The 19,153-nt window shown below is 46.2% G+C and overlaps 8 protein-coding genes and 2 non-coding genes across 10 annotated transcripts; 5 read left to right on the top strand and 5 right to left on the bottom strand.

Annotated features, from left to right (window-relative positions):
* The first annotated feature begins 2,532 nt into the window (after nt 1-2,532).
* On the top strand, nt 2,533-2,646 carry M431DRAFT_t62. Its single transcript has one exon. It is a non-coding gene; the product is annotated as a tRNA-Arg (tRNA).
* Nucleotides 2,647-4,022: 1,376 nt separating this feature from the next.
* M431DRAFT_79399 (hypothetical protein) lies at nt 4,023-4,325 on the bottom strand (the record flags this gene model as incomplete). Its single annotated transcript, XM_024922808.1, has 1 exon — nt 4,023-4,325. One exon carries the CDS (start codon nt 4,323-4,325, stop codon nt 4,023-4,025), a length of 303 nt encoding a protein of 100 aa, XP_024777056.1.
* A 602-nt stretch (nt 4,326-4,927) lies between these two features.
* M431DRAFT_2508 (hypothetical protein) lies at nt 4,928-5,916 on the bottom strand (the record flags this gene model as incomplete). The annotated part of the gene is made up of 2 exons (XM_024913785.1): nt 4,928-5,005; nt 5,704-5,916. The coding sequence occupies 2 exons, from the start codon at nt 5,914-5,916 to the stop codon at nt 4,928-4,930; spliced, it is 291 nt and encodes a 96-aa protein (XP_024777055.1).
* M431DRAFT_t47 lies at nt 5,138-5,237 on the bottom strand. The gene has a single exon. It is a non-coding gene; the product is annotated as a tRNA-Ile (tRNA).
* Nucleotides 5,917-6,399: 483 nt separating the features above from the next.
* Nucleotides 6,400-7,328, top strand: M431DRAFT_2507 (hypothetical protein; the record flags this gene model as incomplete). Its single annotated transcript, XM_024913784.1, has 2 exons — nt 6,400-6,648; nt 6,723-7,328. The coding sequence occupies 2 exons, from the start codon at nt 6,400-6,402 to the stop codon at nt 7,326-7,328; spliced, it is 855 nt and encodes a 284-aa protein (XP_024777054.1).
* Nucleotides 7,329-8,234: 906 nt separating this feature from the next.
* On the top strand, nt 8,235-9,272 carry M431DRAFT_79418 (hypothetical protein; the record flags this gene model as incomplete). The annotated part of the gene is made up of 1 exon (XM_024922812.1): nt 8,235-9,272. One exon carries the CDS (start codon nt 8,235-8,237, stop codon nt 9,270-9,272), a length of 1,038 nt encoding a protein of 345 aa, XP_024777053.1.
* Nucleotides 9,273-9,289: 17 nt separating this feature from the next.
* Nucleotides 9,290-10,493, bottom strand: M431DRAFT_491604 (hypothetical protein; the record flags this gene model as incomplete). Its single annotated transcript, XM_024916919.1, has 4 exons — nt 9,290-9,705; nt 9,726-9,845; nt 9,900-10,117; nt 10,186-10,493. 4 exons carry the CDS (start codon nt 10,491-10,493, stop codon nt 9,290-9,292), a joined length of 1,062 nt encoding a protein of 353 aa, XP_024777052.1.
* Nucleotides 10,494-11,311: 818 nt separating this feature from the next.
* M431DRAFT_2504 (hypothetical protein) lies at nt 11,312-12,841 on the bottom strand (the record flags this gene model as incomplete). Its single annotated transcript, XM_024913782.1, has 3 exons — nt 11,312-12,475; nt 12,543-12,703; nt 12,760-12,841. 3 exons carry the CDS (start codon nt 12,839-12,841, stop codon nt 11,312-11,314), a joined length of 1,407 nt encoding a protein of 468 aa, XP_024777051.1.
* A 952-nt stretch (nt 12,842-13,793) lies between these two features.
* Nucleotides 13,794-15,515, top strand: M431DRAFT_77198 (hypothetical protein; the record flags this gene model as incomplete). Its single annotated transcript, XM_024922546.1, has 2 exons — nt 13,794-13,926; nt 13,996-15,515. The coding sequence occupies 2 exons, from the start codon at nt 13,794-13,796 to the stop codon at nt 15,513-15,515; spliced, it is 1,653 nt and encodes a 550-aa protein (XP_024777050.1).
* Nucleotides 15,516-15,999: 484 nt separating this feature from the next.
* M431DRAFT_77082 (hypothetical protein) lies at nt 16,000-18,629 on the top strand (the record flags this gene model as incomplete). Its single annotated transcript, XM_024922532.1, has 4 exons — nt 16,000-16,135; nt 16,197-16,251; nt 16,308-16,536; nt 16,632-18,629. The coding sequence occupies 4 exons, from the start codon at nt 16,000-16,002 to the stop codon at nt 18,627-18,629; spliced, it is 2,418 nt and encodes an 805-aa protein (XP_024777049.1).
* Nucleotides 18,630-19,153: the final 524 nt, after the last annotated feature.

Here is a 19,153-nt window from a genome sequence, read left to right as displayed (position 1 = left end):
GTGTGATACGGCGTTTCACCCAAGACAGACTTGTAAGACGGCAGCCCAAGTCTCGACATGCTACACCAGGAAACCCCTTCGCTTACACCTCCCATTACATCAAATCGAGCAATTCATGCTCTCATCCAAGATTATCGTCGGCAGACAGAGCCCAGCCATGCATCTTTGATATCCCGAAGGAAGAGAATGCGGGGGAGAGATTTAGCTAACCAAGTTCTACCTTGATTCATTGCGTTCGTGTTGACTCCCCGGGGACGGGCCGACTACGAGATCGCCAGAATAGGGCCGTCCACGGACAGAGTACGCAGGACAGAGTACACACAATTTGCAGGCATCGTCCAGACAAGGTAACGGAAAATATGTTGAGACACAACACGGCGGCCTTGATCCCCTTTGAGTAAGGACGATTAGTTTGTTCTTCCTCTTGCGAGGATTATGACAAGGTTTGACCCGAGATAAACAGAAAAAAGGTTTTAGACGTCGCATGAATTTAGCCCTTGGCTAAAAGAGGCAGGCAAATAGGCCATATTCTGCTAGCACGCAAAGCTTATGGAGACAAGGTTTTGTCCCGAGGCTTTATTTGAGAATTCTACAGAGAATTGCTGAAGTTCTGTCACAAACTTTCGGTGATGCGCATTCGGGTTCGATTAGTGTTTGGCTATTTTGGCTCTGCCAGGACGAAATTGCCGGGAGGTGGTGGTGATGTGAATTTAGCCACGGGCCGGCACGCGGCTTGGATGTTGCTCGATTCGTATTCCTTGGCAGTAGCAGCAACGATAGCGGGTAGCTCGCCTGCCATGTCGATTCTGCCATGGAAATGCCATGGCTATCGTTCTTGACGGTGAGGATGATTAATGAGTGATTGACCCTACGGAAGGAGTTTGCGCCGCCGTCAGTCCATGTCGGATTTAATACTATTTTGAGGGCGTCGGCTGAAACGAAACCACCGATGGCATCCGCAAACCTGTCGTGACCGGGGGGGTGCCGTTTTCCTTCCCAAGACTGCACGGTATCTGCGCCTGGCGCAGTGGTTCGTGACTCAAACAACCAAAGACCGTCTGCGCTGCGATTTCAAATACCTCGGCCGCGATAGTCGAGTTAGGATGAGTGGTCATTCGTCGGAGGAACTGAAACTCGTTGTCTCCGGTCACAACGCCGCTTGGCGCTGACCGTGTGGATCTAGCGGAAGAGCATACAGGGGAATGCTAGTGTTATTGGCTGTGGGTTTGAGAGAAACAAGCAAGTGGCCCGTCGGCAATAGATGCAGATCTGACAGGAACAGGGCTAGCCATAGTAGCCATATATAGATGTCGGCACCAGGCATTGCGGAATCTAGATTGTGTCTGACCGGCACGGCCGTTGTTAGTCGGGATAATTGCTCCGTTTGCCCTACCAATCTGACGATAAGGCCGTGGAAGATAGGAGCCATGCTTACATACAGCAGGTCCGTGGAAACGGGTGTGTCCACAGGCCACGGCACTTGAACAGCCGAATCTTAAAGAAGCAATGCAATCCCGTTGACGGAGTACGGAGTACAGTAGCACGCAATATGGCAATGCCGAGCTCGACCCGTACAAGGACATAACAAGCACAGGCCAGGACCCGTGTGAGAAATCTCCATGGCCCATGTCGCATGCCCCCATACACGTACCAGCAGGATGGCCTGGGCGAGCTCCCGCGAAGCAACCCCAACCGCCGCCTCTAGGTTGCAGCGCAGACAAAGCGCGATGCTCAATGATGTCGATACAGCAGCCACATGATGGCCTCGCAGCGTGAGGGATACGTGAATGTCCGAACCTAAGACTCGGATTATTAGGGAGCCAAGCTCGATGAGCGTTTTGACAGGCGTGGCTCACCAATCAGAGGGACGCCCACAACCTGAGGGTTACATTGGATTCGGCCCTGTCGACGAAATGTGGGCTAGAGGAAGGTCGAGACGGGGGCGTGAGAGTGTGAGGAGTGTGAAGAAGGGGGGGAAGTTGCATAAGTGCAGCTTTGTTTCGTTTTCTCGGAGAAAAGTAAGAGGGCAGGCGGAGAAACTGCTGACTGAGCTGCTGGCGGCAGAATTCATAAATACTCCGGACTCGTATGCTGCAATTTGGATAAAAACATAAGAAAACCTGTCATTTCCTCTAAGAGAATTAGAACCGCAAGCGGAAGAATAAATGGTTCGATTAGTATTTCCTGGGGATGGCTTCAATCCTGCTCAACGGCCTGGTGGAGTGCGACTAAGTACATGTAATCTAAGAGTACCAGAACATAACAGGGAGCCTGTCGTTAACCCATCCAGGTTTTAGGCAGACGCTAGATGGTAGTGACCTACCTATTGCAGCTACATTAGCCATGGATCATTTGTCTGCCTGCTGTCGCCACGCTACTGTATCTAATCCGAACACATCAAACAGATATCGATGCAGCTCATCCCATCGCCTTCACCGGGTAGATGATCAGTCCTTGGCAAGTTAGTAGGTAGAACGCATCGTCAATCTGCGCTTAGTTTATAGAAAACAATTTGCTCGTCTGGCATCACAAGCCCCCTTGGCCTAATGGTTAAGGCGCAAGACTTCTATTAGCACTAGCCTACAAAAAGGTTGGCGTCTGTTAGAGCGTATCTTGAGATTGCCAGTTCGAGTCTGGCAGGGGGCTTCGCTTTTTAAGGGTTCCATCATTTTTGGACTTTTTTTTAGCACTGCGCAACTTCTTTTTTTAGCACTGCGCAACCTCTTTCTTCATTGTTGCATCTATGTTCTGATTTTTCTTGATTTGGGAGTAATACGGAGTATATCATATCTTTGATCCAGGCCCATGGCAATCCCGCTTCTCCACCAGACTAAAGCAGATCATAGTCCACTCACTTTATCAAGCCTATCTCTCACACACGATAGAGGAGCCAAGAACGACATATCTTATCATATGTTTATTTAACAAGTCATAAGCCATCGTCCCGCCAAATCAATGGTTAATCCATGATTCCTATTCGTATCAGAACTAGTGAAAATGTCGTGAATATTAATAAGACGCCATTACCTTGAATCCTATATAAGATTTCAACAGCCCACTAGCTAAAACACGACGACTTCAGTGGCAACCTATAACGAAACACCCCTTTTTGATATTACCAAAGATAGAAAAACCAACGAGTTTCTCAAATTTTCGCTCAAGGTGCCTACACAATTCCATGACTATCACGCGCCAAAAAAATTTTTTTGAATGAGCCGGGCGAATGGACGTTCTACAGCCCCTTATCTGACTAAGAAGAGGGGGGATAAGGGCCTTACGCCAGAAGACACCGACTGTGGCTCGGATTGATTATAAAAAGAAGGGTTCTATGCAGATCCCGCTTACAGTACTCTGTCTTACGTGAAATAGAGATCATGCCATGAGTGTTAATAGCATAAGCCCTAGAGCTACCGACTTCCTAATCGGCCGTCATATATTTGAGTAAGCTCAGGTATGTCTCACTGTGTACTTGGCAACGGCGCTTGAATCTCAAATAGAATATAAACAGTCACCTTCAACTTCCATAAACATCAATTCCTAATACGTTACATATGGAAGGCGTCTATCTTGGCGTTTCATACCACCAGGCGTGTGTGCTCTAAGCCTCCACTTCAGCTATGCATGCGGGCAGGCTTATTGGTTACCATTAATCAATATTACCACCCTGCATTGTCACGTTGCCCTTTCATGGGAATCATTGCGTTGATCAGGCTGCGTTGAGCTGAATCTTTCCTTAGATTGCCGGGATGCAACCTACGAAGTCGTGTAAGTGGTACAATCAGGAGACGTCATGTTCCCAAGAAGTAATTCTACTCACAGATGCATCGTATCTCTATTCAGATATCACGGACAATCCACATCCTTGTCTATCCTAGCTTTGTCATGTCACTATAAGCCGTGCGCAAATCGCCAGAAGCTCTTACCCGCCTGAGCGCCAGATCCTCCATCTTCTGCCTGCTGAGTGACTGCAACCCTTGTAGCCAGTAAATGTCCTGATTATCGACAGTGCTGTTCATGTAGAACTAGTGGGCCTCTCGCCACATACCCATTCCCTTGTAACAATGGGCTATGTAAAAGTTGATCTTGGAGTCGATGCCGGTCATACCCTCGGCAAATGCGATGGTGGAAGCCTCATTGGCCTCGCGCAGAGCTTCCCTCCACCGAGGTGGCCTCTCGCTGGCATATCGTTTGCAGGCTGCGATGTGCCTGCTGATGCGTCTCTTGATCCAACTAACATCTTCTTCGTCAAGCTGAAACAGGCGATCAAAAATCTCTGTTTCTTTACCCAGGGCCTCTGAACTAGCTGAGGTTGACGTACTGGCCATCTTTGACTTTAGAACTGTGGCTTCTCTTTCTTTCCCTTTAGCGATTTGGTGGAAAACTGGCTTCTCGTGGTCGATTCTTGATAACCGAAATCGCGACTCATCCAGGAGTTTATAGATTCACAAGGTTTGTTTCTATTCACAGGTATATGGACGTGATGGTGATTCACCGCCATCATAGTTTTCGTGTGTTTGCCCTTTGCAGCAGTTCAGCTACTAATACTGACGTTCAAGTGACACAACATGCGGCAGGCGGTCGATACAAAGGACAGTGGAATCCATTGAAGAAAACACCTTGTAAATTAAAGAGTAACATCATCATAAAATCACCCTTTGTTCAAATCTAGACCACAGTGTGATGGTCGCAAGCCATCATCAAACAAAGGCGTGATTGTACGACAATAGTGACGCTGGCACCGGACGACAATTCAATCAGCTCAAGGCAAGGTTGCGTTAGCTGTGTTCGATGTTATTTCCAGCACTTACGGATATGTGCTAAACAAAGATCTTTACTGCAAAGTTCACATTTCCACTGGATCTGAACCATAACGGTCGTTATAAGTTCACATTTCCACTGGATCTGAATCATAACGGTCGTTATACGTTCATTTTTGGGTTGCAATGGCCTTGGCCGTTGTCCCCGAAACATTGATCTGGCCGGCATTTGCTGATTCGCGAATGCCCTGAAAATATTAGGACGTCCTCTTCATCAATGCAACGAATCCAATTGAATAGAAAGAAAATGTAAAAAGGTTATGAACGAAAAGAGAACCAAAAAAAGAATTCCAAATACCGGATAACGCATTGGGGCATTTTGCTCCCGGCAGGGCTTGAACCTGCGACCTTCGCATTACCAAGGCTAGATTGTTACGTCTAGTATTAGTACGAAGCTCTAACCAACTGAGCTACGGAAGCGCATCCGAATTTGGAAATTAGCGGGTTCGAAGCCAGAGAATGGCTCCCAATTGTTGGAAGGGGCAGAGTTATTATTGTCTATACAGGGTAACCCATTTCAGAAGTACAATCGCAACACCAAACTGGGCACTCAACCCGGGTATTCTGCTTCAAGCAAGATAGCCCAAATCTCTTTGGAAAGGAGAGTATACACATTTTGGAGCAGTTGACAATTTTGCCCAGTTCAGCCGTCAAGGAGTGGCTGGAGTAGGCGAGAGTGATGCTTTGACGTTTGAGCCCCCTAAGTCCAATGCAAGACAAAGAAAGTCACAGCGGCATCGTTTGAATTGTATAGAGGATCCCCCCAAATGTGGTAGATATCTCAGTTTATTTGCTAGTACTATTTAGCTCATCAGGGGAAGATGAAATAGTCAATGAAACATTTAGAACCCCTTTGCGAATCTACCCAGTCATGTCTTCAGCGCACCTCGGACACCTTGTGCTGGTTCGGCATGAGGCTCCGGATCTGAATTTCAACTTCCGTTCGGGCTTTCGGAACATTTAAGAGAGCCGATTTCAATTTCTCAATAGCCCAAGTCAGTCCGGTCTGCTTTGCGTAGTCAATGGCCGACTTTCCATCGTCATCTTTTGTGTCCGCCGCGATGCTCGAATCCAACAGATCATCCAGCGTCTGCTTCATAGAGGCGACACTACCAATCTCAGCAATTGTTTAAGCTCGGGGGAATCCGCCGGGAATTTACACCACGGCTGAGTCCAGCCATTTTCCACTGTAGGTGAAGTAATGGATGGAGTCGCCTCCAGGCAAGTAGATTGGGCCACAGTAAGGAGACTTGATGATATGAACGAATGTCAATGAAATATGAGCTGAAAGTTCAGTCGAATTTACAGTTGCTGGTAGCGTTCCTTCACTCGTAAGCCGAAAATGGAATACGACGACCCATAAAGTATTGCGTTTCGGATCGGCACTAAGCCGTGCCAAGAGCACCAAGAGGCGCTATGTCTTAAATAATATACGAAGGCAGTACGTTATGCATCAGGTAAAGTTCATCGAAACATATGGATCATCGGCTGTAAGTATATAAGTTACTCGGCAGATACCTGTCCTAATTGCCTGCGCAAAGCCTTTGATGGTCACAAGTCGGCATCTCATCAAGTGAAAACCATGATTGCTCGTCTTATCATTTTCTCTGTCCTGGCAACTGCCAGCTTGGGCATCGAAACACGCCTTCATCGTCGTATAGATAGCAGCACACAGTCTGGTCCATCTGGAACATTTATTGAAGGCGTGGTAAATGCTACAATTGCCATCATACCCATCCCATTCTCCCTCGCCAGAAATATTGTGCCATCAAAATATGGCATCATTCAGACTTATTTGGATTATCTGCCAGACTTTCATGGGAAATACCCTGTGAGTAGATTCACCAATTTATAACCCTATGACCATGCCTGGAGGGCGACTAAAATTTAGTTATTCATGTCTAGTTGGTACTGGAGTTTGCAGTGAACACCAATGTCGTTATTTCTGGGACAGCGTCCTCCAACTTTTCGTCTATACGATTCACCTATCCGTTTATTGACCTGTTAGGCAATGGGTATAGCACGTTCCGTTATGAAACGGACTGGATCGTAACGCCTCAACCCGATATTATTGACGCCAGTACATCGTTTGGATTGAGAGTTACGGCTGCCGACTTTCGACCAGACACCCCAGCAGCTTATGAGCTTGTGTCCGACCCTTATTGCAGAGGGGAGACATCCTACGATGGATTTTCTCGAAACAGCACTGGTCCTTACGTCACGTCACGACACTGTCCACGAAGTCCAAGTAACGAGAATCAATACGATCGTCAAGTGGCATTTTACAGGAACGCGACCACCCAACCAATCTTTGTCGACGGTAGCATCTGTGCGAATGTAACCAGATCTTTTGATGCTGAAATAGCACACAATCACCGTTTCGTTGAGAGCGAGGTCATTATTTATGGCGATTTCCCAGCTCACGGTAAATGGGAGAAAGTGCGCGGTCTACAGGTTGCAACGCCGTTTACAGAAAACTATACCGACTGTTCCCTGCTGTATAATTTATAACTTTGTGAGAAGCTTTCGAATGTGTTGGAAGCCTGATACAATATATAAAGGCCCTAACTATATTTATTTACATATCGTGTGAACTGCACCTGTTAGATAGCGTTGTATAGCATAGTTAACGTTGATAATTATTCTTGATAATAATGCCTTGGCTACTCTCTGATATATTTTTGGCCAGACCAGCAGTTAAAAATCTTGTCATATTATTTGCCGGCATGATTGATAGTCTCTCGCAAATTACTCTCTAACACATCCCATAGTTGTCAAATCATAGCCCTGTGTACGGAGTAGCAGTAAGGCCTCTACCAAAAACCAACAATTTCTATCAGAAAGCTAACGATGGCAGTGACCTAACTTCGACTGGTGATGGGAAAGAATACAAATCCAACCTGTGCTCATTATTTCCACATTGGGACCATCTGTGGCTATCATCACCGCACAGGAGGCCTGAGTCAATGGCTACTAAGTGAGTTCCACATTTCGTATCCTATCGTGTCTTTAGAATATGGTGTAATATTACGGGGACGCCGAAGCGAATTGCAGATGATGAGACTGTTACAACCAAACCCTGCTATTGTAAGGCTTGGCAACGACCACCGTATTCCTTTTTTGACATACGAGATGTGCCATTTGGTGTTCTGCTGTAGGCTCGGAAAATTCATTTGAAAAAGCACACTATATGCTCGGTGATAATTCCTTTGAGCCGTAAAATCCATCTGTGATGTTTAGTACGCTAGCCAGCTGATCCTTTGTTCCTGGAAAATTAAGAAGTAAAAGAAAAGTATATAGGACTGGCGACGGTGTTCCCAAATCAAAGGACCCAAGGACATTCAAGTTTATACACATCTGGCCTTTCTCCTCTTTTTGAAACTATTCAAGTGTCGTCTGGCTTTTAAACATCTAGCTATGGTCGATACACTACTTGTTACTGGAGCAAACGGCTATGTAGCTCTTCATGTTATCAAGGAAGCCATTGCCCAGGGATACAAAGTTGTAGGAACAGTTCGCTCTGTTGCCGCAGCCGACAAAATCATGGCAATATTTCCCGATTTATCCTCACAGCTACAAATCGTCGAGGTGCACGATATTACGAAAGCGGATGACTTTGAAAAGGCATTTGAGAAGTTCAAAATCGGAGCTGTTATCAACACAGCGTCGCCGCTATTGAATAACCCGAAAGACGTAAAGGCCGACGTCCTCGATCCTGCGATCAAGAGTGGCGTGGCAATTCTTGAAGCTTCAGCCAAATATGCCGGGCCACAGCTGAAACGTGTCATCCATGTTGGATCCTTTGCGTCAGCTCTTGACCTATCGTTGGGCCTCGCTCCAGGGAAGACATATTCTCCTAGTGACTGGAATCAACTTACATACGAGGAGGCTGCAAACGGTGGGCAAGCAACTGGGTATATGGGATCAAAGGCTTTGGCTGAAAAGCATATGTGGGAATGGATGAAGGAAAACACACCCGCCTTTGACATGGTATCGGTAGATCCAGCGGCAATCTTCGGACCGCATGTCGGGCCAGTTGACCTTGATCATTTGAACATATCAACCCAGATGATATGGGAGCTTGTCGTCCCATCGCCGCATCCGCCGCCGTACAATTCTGGTCACCTTGGAGTTTGGGTTGATGTCCGCGATGTCTCTGCAGCTTTGCTTGCGGCTGTGAAAGTTCCAGAAGCAGGCGGTGAACGTTTCTTGGTTGCACAAAGGTGCCACTGGCAACTTGTGAGGGATGAAGCAAGAAGGGTATTGCCTGAGTTACAGAATCGGATTGATATAGGCGAGCCAGGTGCTTGGAAAGCTGCCCAAACTACCACGTATAATGTTGATGGGAGTAAAGTGGAGAAAATCTTGGGAGTGCGATATAGATCTCTGGGAGACTGCTTGAAAGATTCTTTTGAACAGCTACTAGCAGCTGAGAAACTAAATAGTCTTGTATAATGGGCACCTAAACTAAGCTATACCAGGGTCTGGCTCTTGACAGAAAAGCTGGACGCCTCTGCAATATTATCTAGAAGTCTATGAACCTTCAATGCATCTTCAAAACTAGCAACTGCAGTTGTCTTGTTTGCAAAGCCCTCGAATATCCTAGCAGTATTGGTGCCCGGTGGTGCCACATCCCTAGTATATTTAGGTTCATCTGGGTCATTGTAATCTATATCCTGTGCCTCCCCCTCTCGTCCAATAACCAAGCGAAGATGCTTTTTCTCCAGATCCATTTGCAGCATAGGTCCATCCATGGATAATTCAAACTCCCCTTTGGTACCGGAGATAAGCCATCGAAGACCCTTCCCGTCTACAGTCTTATCCACCTTTCGGAAGGCGACGTTGGCAATGGCGCCATTTTCGAGCTTGCCTTGGACAAAAAAGTGATCTGGAGCGGTCTTTTTTTACGTGCGGGATTAACAATCGTGCCAGAACTCGAGTCAATAGTTTTGACAGTGGGGTGCTGGATATCCAAGAGAGACTTGAGACTGGCAAAATCGCCTAGAACATAGGTGAAGGCATCCATGACTTGTCGCCTATTAGCTCTAAAGCTGCTAATTAACAGTTGCATGGCCAACTCACAGTGAGCAAACGCAATATGATACTCATTAGCGCCGCTATCATAATCCAGGTAAAAGTCTGCCTCTGCCATCCAGCTATCGATTGGGGCATAGTTGAAACAGCCCAAGGCTATGGTACTCGTCACTCGACCAACAACTCCGGCTTCGATGAGCTGTTTGACCTTCTTAATGATCGGATCAGCTCGAAGTTGCAGGCCAACAGCAGTCTTCACATTCTCCCTCTCAGCTAGCTAGACCATCTCCTCGGCCTGCACAGCACTGACCCCAAGCGGCCATTCGCAAAAGACCTGTTTCTTCGCTCTCGAATAGACAGTTCATAATGCTTCGAGACGTGAACCGAGATGACAACAAGGTCAACATCTGGGTCATTGGCAATATCCTCTGGATTTCCGTATGCTTTAGTGGAATGTGCTAACTTATGATACTTGATGGACTTCTCTGCGGCCTCGACAGACGAATTGCAGAGTGCAACGATTTCATAGTGTGGCGAAAGAATGAAAGTAGGCAGGAGAGCAGAGATACCCCAAGAACCTGGACCCAAGCCATTACCGCCCCCGGCAGTGAGTCCAATAAAACCAACACGAATAGTTGCCATGGTAGCTTGATGGAAGTCTGCCTGATTTAGGGCTTATTGAAGACAAACAAAATTGCAGCTCTAAGCTTTTATAAGTGTGTTACCAATGAGTGCCCTTGAATATTAAGTAGATACCAGATTAAACTTAGGCCAGTATATGATGTGGTACCTGTGAGTGTATTAATTTGTCGTAGTCACGATGAACGGAATTTGAGTCGATATTGAATGGCGCCTAAACATTAGCCGATCGTATTCTGTATGATTCATAATCATCTACGGAATTAGCCATCTATTTACCGGACTTACCTGTAAATCAGGCCCATAGAAGATTCATAGAACTCTAGTGTAAATTCGTATGTATTTATGTATTTACACAAGTGATATAATAATTATGTGAGCTGTGAATGGGCCGCATTTGCTGCTCGACAGGTCTTGCCACTAGGATGATTCAGGTCAAAATATGTCGACAAAAGCTGTTTTGGCGGCCGGAATTGGCCTATAGACTAGCATCTTGTGATCTCCAAACAGTGGAGACAGCATGAGAGCGGGCCAGAAGAAATAATGAAGTAAAGCTGATCCCCCAAGACCCTGTCCTCGCTAGCCTTTCATCTCTTACTGTGACCTTGGCTGGCATTGTTTAGTCCAGGTTGTTGACCTTGGCCCTGAATATGCTCATTGCGTCTAGTTGAACAGGAAACAAGATTACATCGTGGGCTCAATTACCCGAATTCCCCATTCCTTAGTTATATTACTATGCAAACAGTAGTTCTTTACATCCTGTCTATTTAGAAGCTTTCGACTAGTATATACTTATTGTTAGATCTTTCAAAAGAAAACCTTCAAAATAAAAATACTTTCTTATCGATATCAGACAACAATGTAGGTTCTTCAGTCTGAAGCTCAGACACTATCTTCTTAATAGCTGCAAGCATTGGAGGAGGGCCACAGAGTAAAAGACGGGAATCCTTGGATAGTTCGTAAATATACTCTTTGACAATACTTTTTGTCACGAACCCAGCACTGCCTGACCATTTGGAAGGGGGCTTTGCAAGAACGTAATGGATCCGAAGATTTTGGGGGTGTTGCGACGCCAGTAAATCCAATTCTTCTTTCAAAAGAATGTCTGATTCGGTATTGTTCGCATATATAAGAGAAACGAAAGTCTTATCCAAGGGGTTCGCACAAATGGCGCGGATCAGCTGGTACATGGGAGTGATACCGGTGCCACCAGCAATCATACCGATGTGAGTCGCATACCCATTAGTGTATCGCATAGCACCTTTAGGACCTCGAAATTCGACTTTGTCTCCGACTGCAAGGCTTTCAAGGTGTTTAGTCATGACACCAGTTGGATAGACTTTGACGAGAAGATCAACGCGGCCAAGGTCTTGATTATCCGAAGTGGGCGTATATGATCGAGAGACCATTTTGTCTCCAATTTGGGCTCGAATTGCAACGTGTTGCCCAATAGGTAAGCCCAATGGCCGCGATGCATCTGGGAGTCCAAAGACAAAGCGGTATACATTGGGCGAAACCTTGACCTTTTCTTGGAGTGTAAGCTTGCGCCACTTCTGGGGGTCAAGTTGACATCCCGACCCGGCAGCAACAGGCGCAGACATGAACGGAGTCGCTGGATTTTGAACCCTGTATGCTGGGTACGAAGTAAAGTCTTCCTGGAAATCCAGTTTCAAAGCACCCCATGACACTACTCCGAACGTCAACAGAGCTTGTACCACAGATGCCATGCCAAAGCCAACCCAAAATTGGCCACCAGATACCCGCAGGCTTTTGGAAGACGCCTCTGCAAAATGAGACAACAGCTTGCGGTGGTGGTAGCCTTGGTACGCTGTCCCGCCAAAAATCCCAAATATGAATATTTTAGAGAAGGCCCTTGCATACCATGATGCAGTGCCTTTTGATGGCTGAGATTTGGTATGAATGGTCGTCGTCTGGCTAACTGTTTCGAAGGTTGGCCGGTAAACTTCTACCGTAGCTGAACGATCCTGTTATCCAGCATGGTTAATAATGACAGATCTTTCCAAGGACATGTTGGATCATTATCAGACTTACAGATGCCTGAATCTCGCCAACTAGCAAATCCTCTAGCAACTCTCTCGCTTCTTCAGAATGACCCACATCTTCGAATACTTGTGTCGTGTCTTTGCCAGCTTCCGCAATAAGAATATCGATGCCACCTGGGTGATCCTCTAGGTAATTCGTAACATTGTAAACTGGGTCTTCTTGTCAGTATCAAAATTCTCAACAGAGGGAGCTCAACCGCGCCAACCTTTGTTATGAATCACCATCCATATGTCGTCCGTTTTGTTATGCTCCTGGACATCTCTGAGGGAGACAGTCTTCAGGCCCATGTTGCCAAAGGTGTTTGATACTTGAACTATAAGAGATAAAAGATAGTAGTGCTTGGAAGATGAGACCGTAAGAAGGAGACGTGGATAGTTGTATTTATCTCTATCTCCTTGCTCAACCTTCGCTAGAAAGAAGACGCATCGCGGAACCCATGTCGTGACAAGGATATTCCTAAGCTTTTATATAATAGATGTATGTCTACTCTTAGTAAAGCAATATACATAACCCATTCGGACAAGTAGTCCAGAACCACTCATTCATCTGACGTAAAACAAAGACTACTAATTCCAAATCGAACTACCTCGGCTTTTAGACAATATTGAACAAATTCTGCTCCAATTATATAGTATCATTATCAATCCAATAGCGAGTCAGTAGTATAGTAGTATTTAGTCAATTGACTAGTGATCGTTGATGATTTTACCTGGTGGGGGAGCGTTTTGCCTTTGACTTCCAATGTTAAACGTGTTGTGGGGGTGGGGCGAATGCATGTAAGTTTATGCGGGGTGCATGCGGGGTCACAACTTGAACATGAAGGTGGCGTACATGTACCATTCTCTCAAAGCTACGATGGAGTTTTGCACCAAATAATGAGATACTGACTCTGTGTTTGCTTCTCGGCTAGCTATAGAGGTACTTGATGTATCACATTTCCTAACCATTAAACAATGCCTAATATTATCTAGCTGCGGTTGATCCAGAGGTTTGGTAGATCTACCCCGCAATGCAGCAGTTAGACAGTCGGGTTTTGAAGCTATTTGCACTAATAATTCCAACCGGACTTGTGAATGTCTTATGTCGTAGAAGCGCTGAACCTCTCTGTGGATTGGTGTAAGAGGGGATACTGATGGTTGGCCGAGCCCATAAATAACAGCAATCCCTATCTACAACGACACCTTACTGACATAACGGAATGCTACCTAATCAAGTCGTTTGTCTGCTTTCGATCAAATCATGGCATCAAAGAATTTCTTTCTAGTAGGAGACGATGTCTCAACAGCACAATCCATATTAGTATCTCCAACCTACGGTCCAGATGAGCTTAAGCGTGCCGTCGCACGCCATTTCCATATTGTTCAACCAAGCGGTATGATTGATGCTATAATGTTTCCCTAGGTAGTGAGAACGATATCGCTGACATACTAACTCGAACAAGGAGTGTCTTTTTACGTCTCCTATAGCTCCATCAATACTGTCAGCGATATCTTAGACGCCACCGAGCCTATTGGCATCAGAATCGACAATCAGGCCGTTCGTGAGCCTGATGGCCCAGAAGGCCTCCCAATTGTGGGAAGCTTTTACGAAATTTTCCCAGATCATCTCGGAAACCATACTCGTCTGTTCCGTCAATATGGTGGGCTGATCAAGACAACGAACATGGGAAAGACGAATTACCTCACGGACGATCCTGGAATCGCCGCCGTCGCCCTCAATGAGTCCATATACTTTTCGAAAAAGATCAATGAAGATCATCCTCTTTGGGGAGTAAAAGACAATATCGCGACTTTTGTTGGAGATACTGAGACTGAGACCTGGCGCCTCAGCCATAAGTTTCTCCCAACATCAATGGGTCCCAAAGCTGTGAGACATTATGCCCCATTGATTCAGGAAACGGTTCGGCGCTCTTTCGCTGTGTTTGACGCCTTTGCTGAAAGTGGTCGGTCATGGAACGCCTACCAATACATGGTAAAGCTAGCCTCTGAGACCATTGGCAAGGTCATCTTGGGCCAGAACTTTGGTCACCTGGCCAATGCAGACGCGCCATTCCACCCGATCCCGCTGTCTATCCTCACCATGTTCCAATTGAACAAGAGGGTGGCATCTCGGGGTGCTTGGTATCAGAATCTCCCTTTTGGAGATCCTAAGAAGTTGCGAGAGACACATAAGCTCTGTTACGCGTTGATAGAGGGTATCGTTTCAGACATCGAAACGTCTGATACGGCGATGCCGAAGATGCCCATGGCAGAGGCCGCTTTGAAGGCATCTAACCTCGTCGAGTATCTGATCAAGGGCACGGACGAGAAGGGAGAGACATTCCCCCGCTCGATGATTGTACCCAACATTGTCATGCTGACTTCAGCTGGGTTTACAACCACCGCATCCCTTTTGTCTTGGCTCATCTACTCGGTTACCGAGCATCCCGGCAATCAAGAGCGCCTGCTCCAAGAGCTTGTAAACAATGGCATTAGCGAAACAACTGAATGGTCAGTCGATCTTGTTAGCAAGCTGTCATTCCTTGATAAATTCGTCAAGGAGACCCAGCGCCTCCACAACCCTGCCTTCCAGCCTGCGCGAACTGCCAAGACGGATGTCATTGTTCCCGGTGGATACCGCCTGAAGGCAGACAGCGTGGTTGTTTGTGCTCTCCACAGTCTTCACACAAATCCCAATCACTGGCACGACCCTTCTCAATTTGACCCGGATCGATGGGACACTGCCGAGGTAAAAGGTCGCCATCGTGCGATGTATCTTCCCTTTGCAACGGGTCCACGTGGCTGCATTGGTTTCAATTTTGCTCTTCTTGAAGCCAAGATTATTTTTAGCGAGTTGATCTACCGCTATGAATTTATTCGGGACGGGAGTGAGAATGTTCAATACGACCCAGAGTTTCAACTCGTTCGACCTTTGAATCTTTACGTGTCGGTCAGGCGAAGAGCAAATCTATCCACGAAATAGTAGAATATAGCATAGTGAAGTATTAAATTGCAAGTTTTTCTTGCCTTTCAGAACACCTTGTCATACGATACGTGATAAATGTTTTTGTGCTTCATTTAGAAGGTATACCAATATGCTTCATTGAATCCGTCACATGATGTCTGTCTGTCCATCTTTTTACCCTTCCGATAATAGCCACCAAGTGGCGCCTCTATACCTATTACGATAGAGCTAGAAAACGGTGTAAAATCCTACACCTAGTAGTAACTATTATACACAATTACGCAAGTACATTACTTTTATGCTTCTTTAGCCTTCGTGTAGTAAATACATGGGGCGAGAAAAAGGAATGGAACTCATAGTCTACAGTTCAGGTCCACTTTTCACATTTAGCTTCCCTATATAAAATTTCCACTACCCCAGATTCTGCTAACTCGACGTTTGCGCTCCCCATCATTGTCGAATCTGTCTATTTGTTGGCCGCGAATGTCGCGGTTATTGCGCCATGGAAGCTCCAGTCACCACGCGGTCGCAGAAAACTTCGACCAGAAATAAACAGGGGCGTTCTAGGCCACCTTTGTGTCCATATTGTCAGCGGTCCTTCTCACGTCTCGAGCACTTGCAGCGACACATCAGAAGCCGTAGGCCATTTTCACCTTTTTACTGATTAGAGTTAGAAAGTTAACCAATTGCAACCTGTAGATACTAATGATAAGCCCTTTTCGTGTGAAATATGCTCAAGATCATTTGGTAGAAAGTTGGTTTACTTATCAACACCTTGTATTTACCTTAGTACTAATCATTGTGTGACAGTGATCTGGTGATTCGTCATAAGAGGCTTGTGCACGCAACACAGTCTCATCAAGAACGGGAACAGTATGATACTAGAGGCGACCCGAGACATATCTCATCAGAAAATGCCCTGATCCCAGATGAGAACACAAGAACTTCTGCCAGTAACCAGCCCCTGGCCCCATGGACGAATGGAACCTACGCGACACCCAACAGCTCGCTAGAAGAAACTCTGAATGTAAGTGTAAATGTAAAACAGCTCAACTCTACTGCAAATGTTCTTTTCTTCTTAAGAAGTTCACCTCCCAATGCCATACAACAGGTGCTAAATAGTATTCTATCTAGGAGCCCGCATCTCTCCCATTGATGATCCAAGGTGGAGATCCAATGCAAGACTTTGCCACTTTCTTGGAAAGTATTGGACTGTCTGAACAATGGGAATCTGAAGGACTTCCGTCCATGGAACAATGGATTTTCCCAACCGATTCTGCGGTCGCTCCCCAAGCCGGGCTAAAGGATGCAGTGCCGAACGAGTTCGATTCAGAAGACCACTCTCTGCAAAGCCATACTGCCGAGGAAGCGCTATTCTCCAACTTTGGGTCTCGCCTACCTTCTCTGCAGCCTGACGGAAGTGAGGCCGAAAACCGGCTTCAGAGTTCAGCGGACACGATCAGACTTCACTCAATACACAACATAAGCGAGTCCCAGTATCGTTCCTTTTTGAACACTATTGACGGCTTTCACCAAGTCTTACCCAAGGGATTTACACCTCCGTCTAAATATGCCTTGTCTCGGTTCCTTCATGGTTTCATTGATGGTTTGAATGAGCATCTCCCGTTCATACATTCTCCGACTTTACACATAGAGAGCTGTAACCCGGCTCTTGTTCTGGCGATTGCTGCCTGTGGCTCGCAATACCGTTTCGAGACCAGTCAAGGCGTGCAATTGTTTTATGCAGCACGAGCCATTGTTTTGGAGACGATGAAACAAAAAGGCTTCGGAATACAAGCTGGCTATACAACAAATTCAGTACAGTGTAACTCTCCTGCGGCTGCTTTCTTGTCAAACTTTCCAGCTGGCCTTGCCGCTGAGGATAATTTTGACGAGACATTAGAAATAATCCAGACTCTTCTGTTGCTTATTATTTACGCAACTTGGGGAAACAACGAAAGAATAGCGCAAGAACTCGGATTCTTAGACAATACTCTCGTGTCCTTAGTTCGCGCGCACGGCCTCGTGGAACCAGCTCAGAGATTTGACCCGACGGATGGTTCAAATGACGTGAGTTGGCATACATGGGCCAGCAGGGAGCTCAATAGGCGCACCAAATTTGTTGCCTACTGTTTTCTTAACCTTCACTGCCTAATGTATAACACGCCTCCGTTACTCTTAAACGCTGATCTTGGGCTTGATATGCCTTGCCATTCCGCCCTCTGGTCGGCACAAAATGCGAATGAATGGCGAATGGCATACGAATCGGTGGGAAAGAAATCCAATGCCGCTTTCCAGAGGTCGTTTGCTTCCCTTTTTAGTAAGGGAGAAGTTTCGACTACTGATGAGACACCATCCACTGCTCTTGGAAATCATATTCTTTTACATGCTTTATTCCAGCAGCTTTACTTCGCACGTCAACTGTGTCTATTTCCATTAGACCATGATCATCAGACACGCGATATAACAGGATTGGATGCAGTCCTTCGCACTTGGAAGTCTCGCTGGAAAGACACTCCAGAGTCAAGTACAGACCCGCGTAATCCAGCTGGACCAATCGCATTCACTTCGGCCGCTTTGCTCGGTCAGATTTACGTGCGCATACAAGTTGATCTAGGACCCCATCGCGCTTTGATGACAAGAGATCCTTCAACAATTGCCCGAGCGCTAGTTAATGCGCCGCAAACTATTGTACGAGGCCCGGGGCTCATTACCGCGCTTCTCCACGCGGTTCACGCCCTATCCATTCCCGTACAGCTCGGTATTGACTTTGTGACGAGGACTCATTCGTTTTATTGGAGCGTACAACACTGTTTGGCCGCTGTAGAATATGCTCATCTGCTGACAAGGTGGCTCTTTGCTCTTCCAGGAGCAATAGAGCCGTCTCAGCATGAAAGAATGCTATTTTTGTGGATCACCCGATTATTGGACGAAACTGAACATGGTATAAGAGTTCCCATGGAAAATCGGTTGAATTTGATACAGAATCTTGACACTGGAAGGCAATTGAGCATCTCTATCATCCGGGTTTGGGCTAGGATCTTCAATGGAAATACATCGTGGGAAATCGTCGATGTCGTCAGTTCGAGCTTGAAAGCATATGCTGATCTGCTGGAGCAAAGCTGGAGCTGAATTACATTTGCGCGGCCAGATCGCGGTACATGGTTGTCATCTCCTGTGGAAGTTATTTGAACTGCTACTTCATAGGTTGTAAGATACGTTATTTGTCATAGATCTCGTCAGATCTAATAACAGCAGTAACCGAGTCATTCAACAGTTATCTTTCGAGGTTGATATCCGTCTCAGTTCACAAATTGTAGTCTAAACACTTGTTTGAGAGAGGGATCTTTCCCCAGAGATACTCAGAGGTGATCGAATCTTTATTCCTGGACCCTACTCCTGGACCCCGCCTCCATTTGTAAATTGCTATAGTAATCATTACAATCAACTTTCAAGAACCCCTCACCATAAGCAACCGTTCTCGAAGAATCTACGCTCATTCCCTCGTCATTCCCGTGAGACTTCCCCTCAGCGTTCTTCACTACAGATGCGGGGATCAGGCAGGTGACATATAAGAAGTTGGGTGCGGGGAAATAAGAATGACACGGCTGTAAGATAAACCGTCTAAATCATTTCTTTTCATAAAAGAGATGAAT

Source organism: Trichoderma harzianum, assembly GCF_003025095.1.
Source record: "Trichoderma harzianum CBS 226.95 unplaced genomic scaffold M431scaffold_3, whole genome shotgun sequence".
NCBI classification, from domain to species: Eukaryota; Fungi; Ascomycota; class Sordariomycetes; order Hypocreales; family Hypocreaceae; genus Trichoderma; species Trichoderma harzianum.
This window is presented reverse-complemented; position numbering and strand designations above follow the sequence as displayed.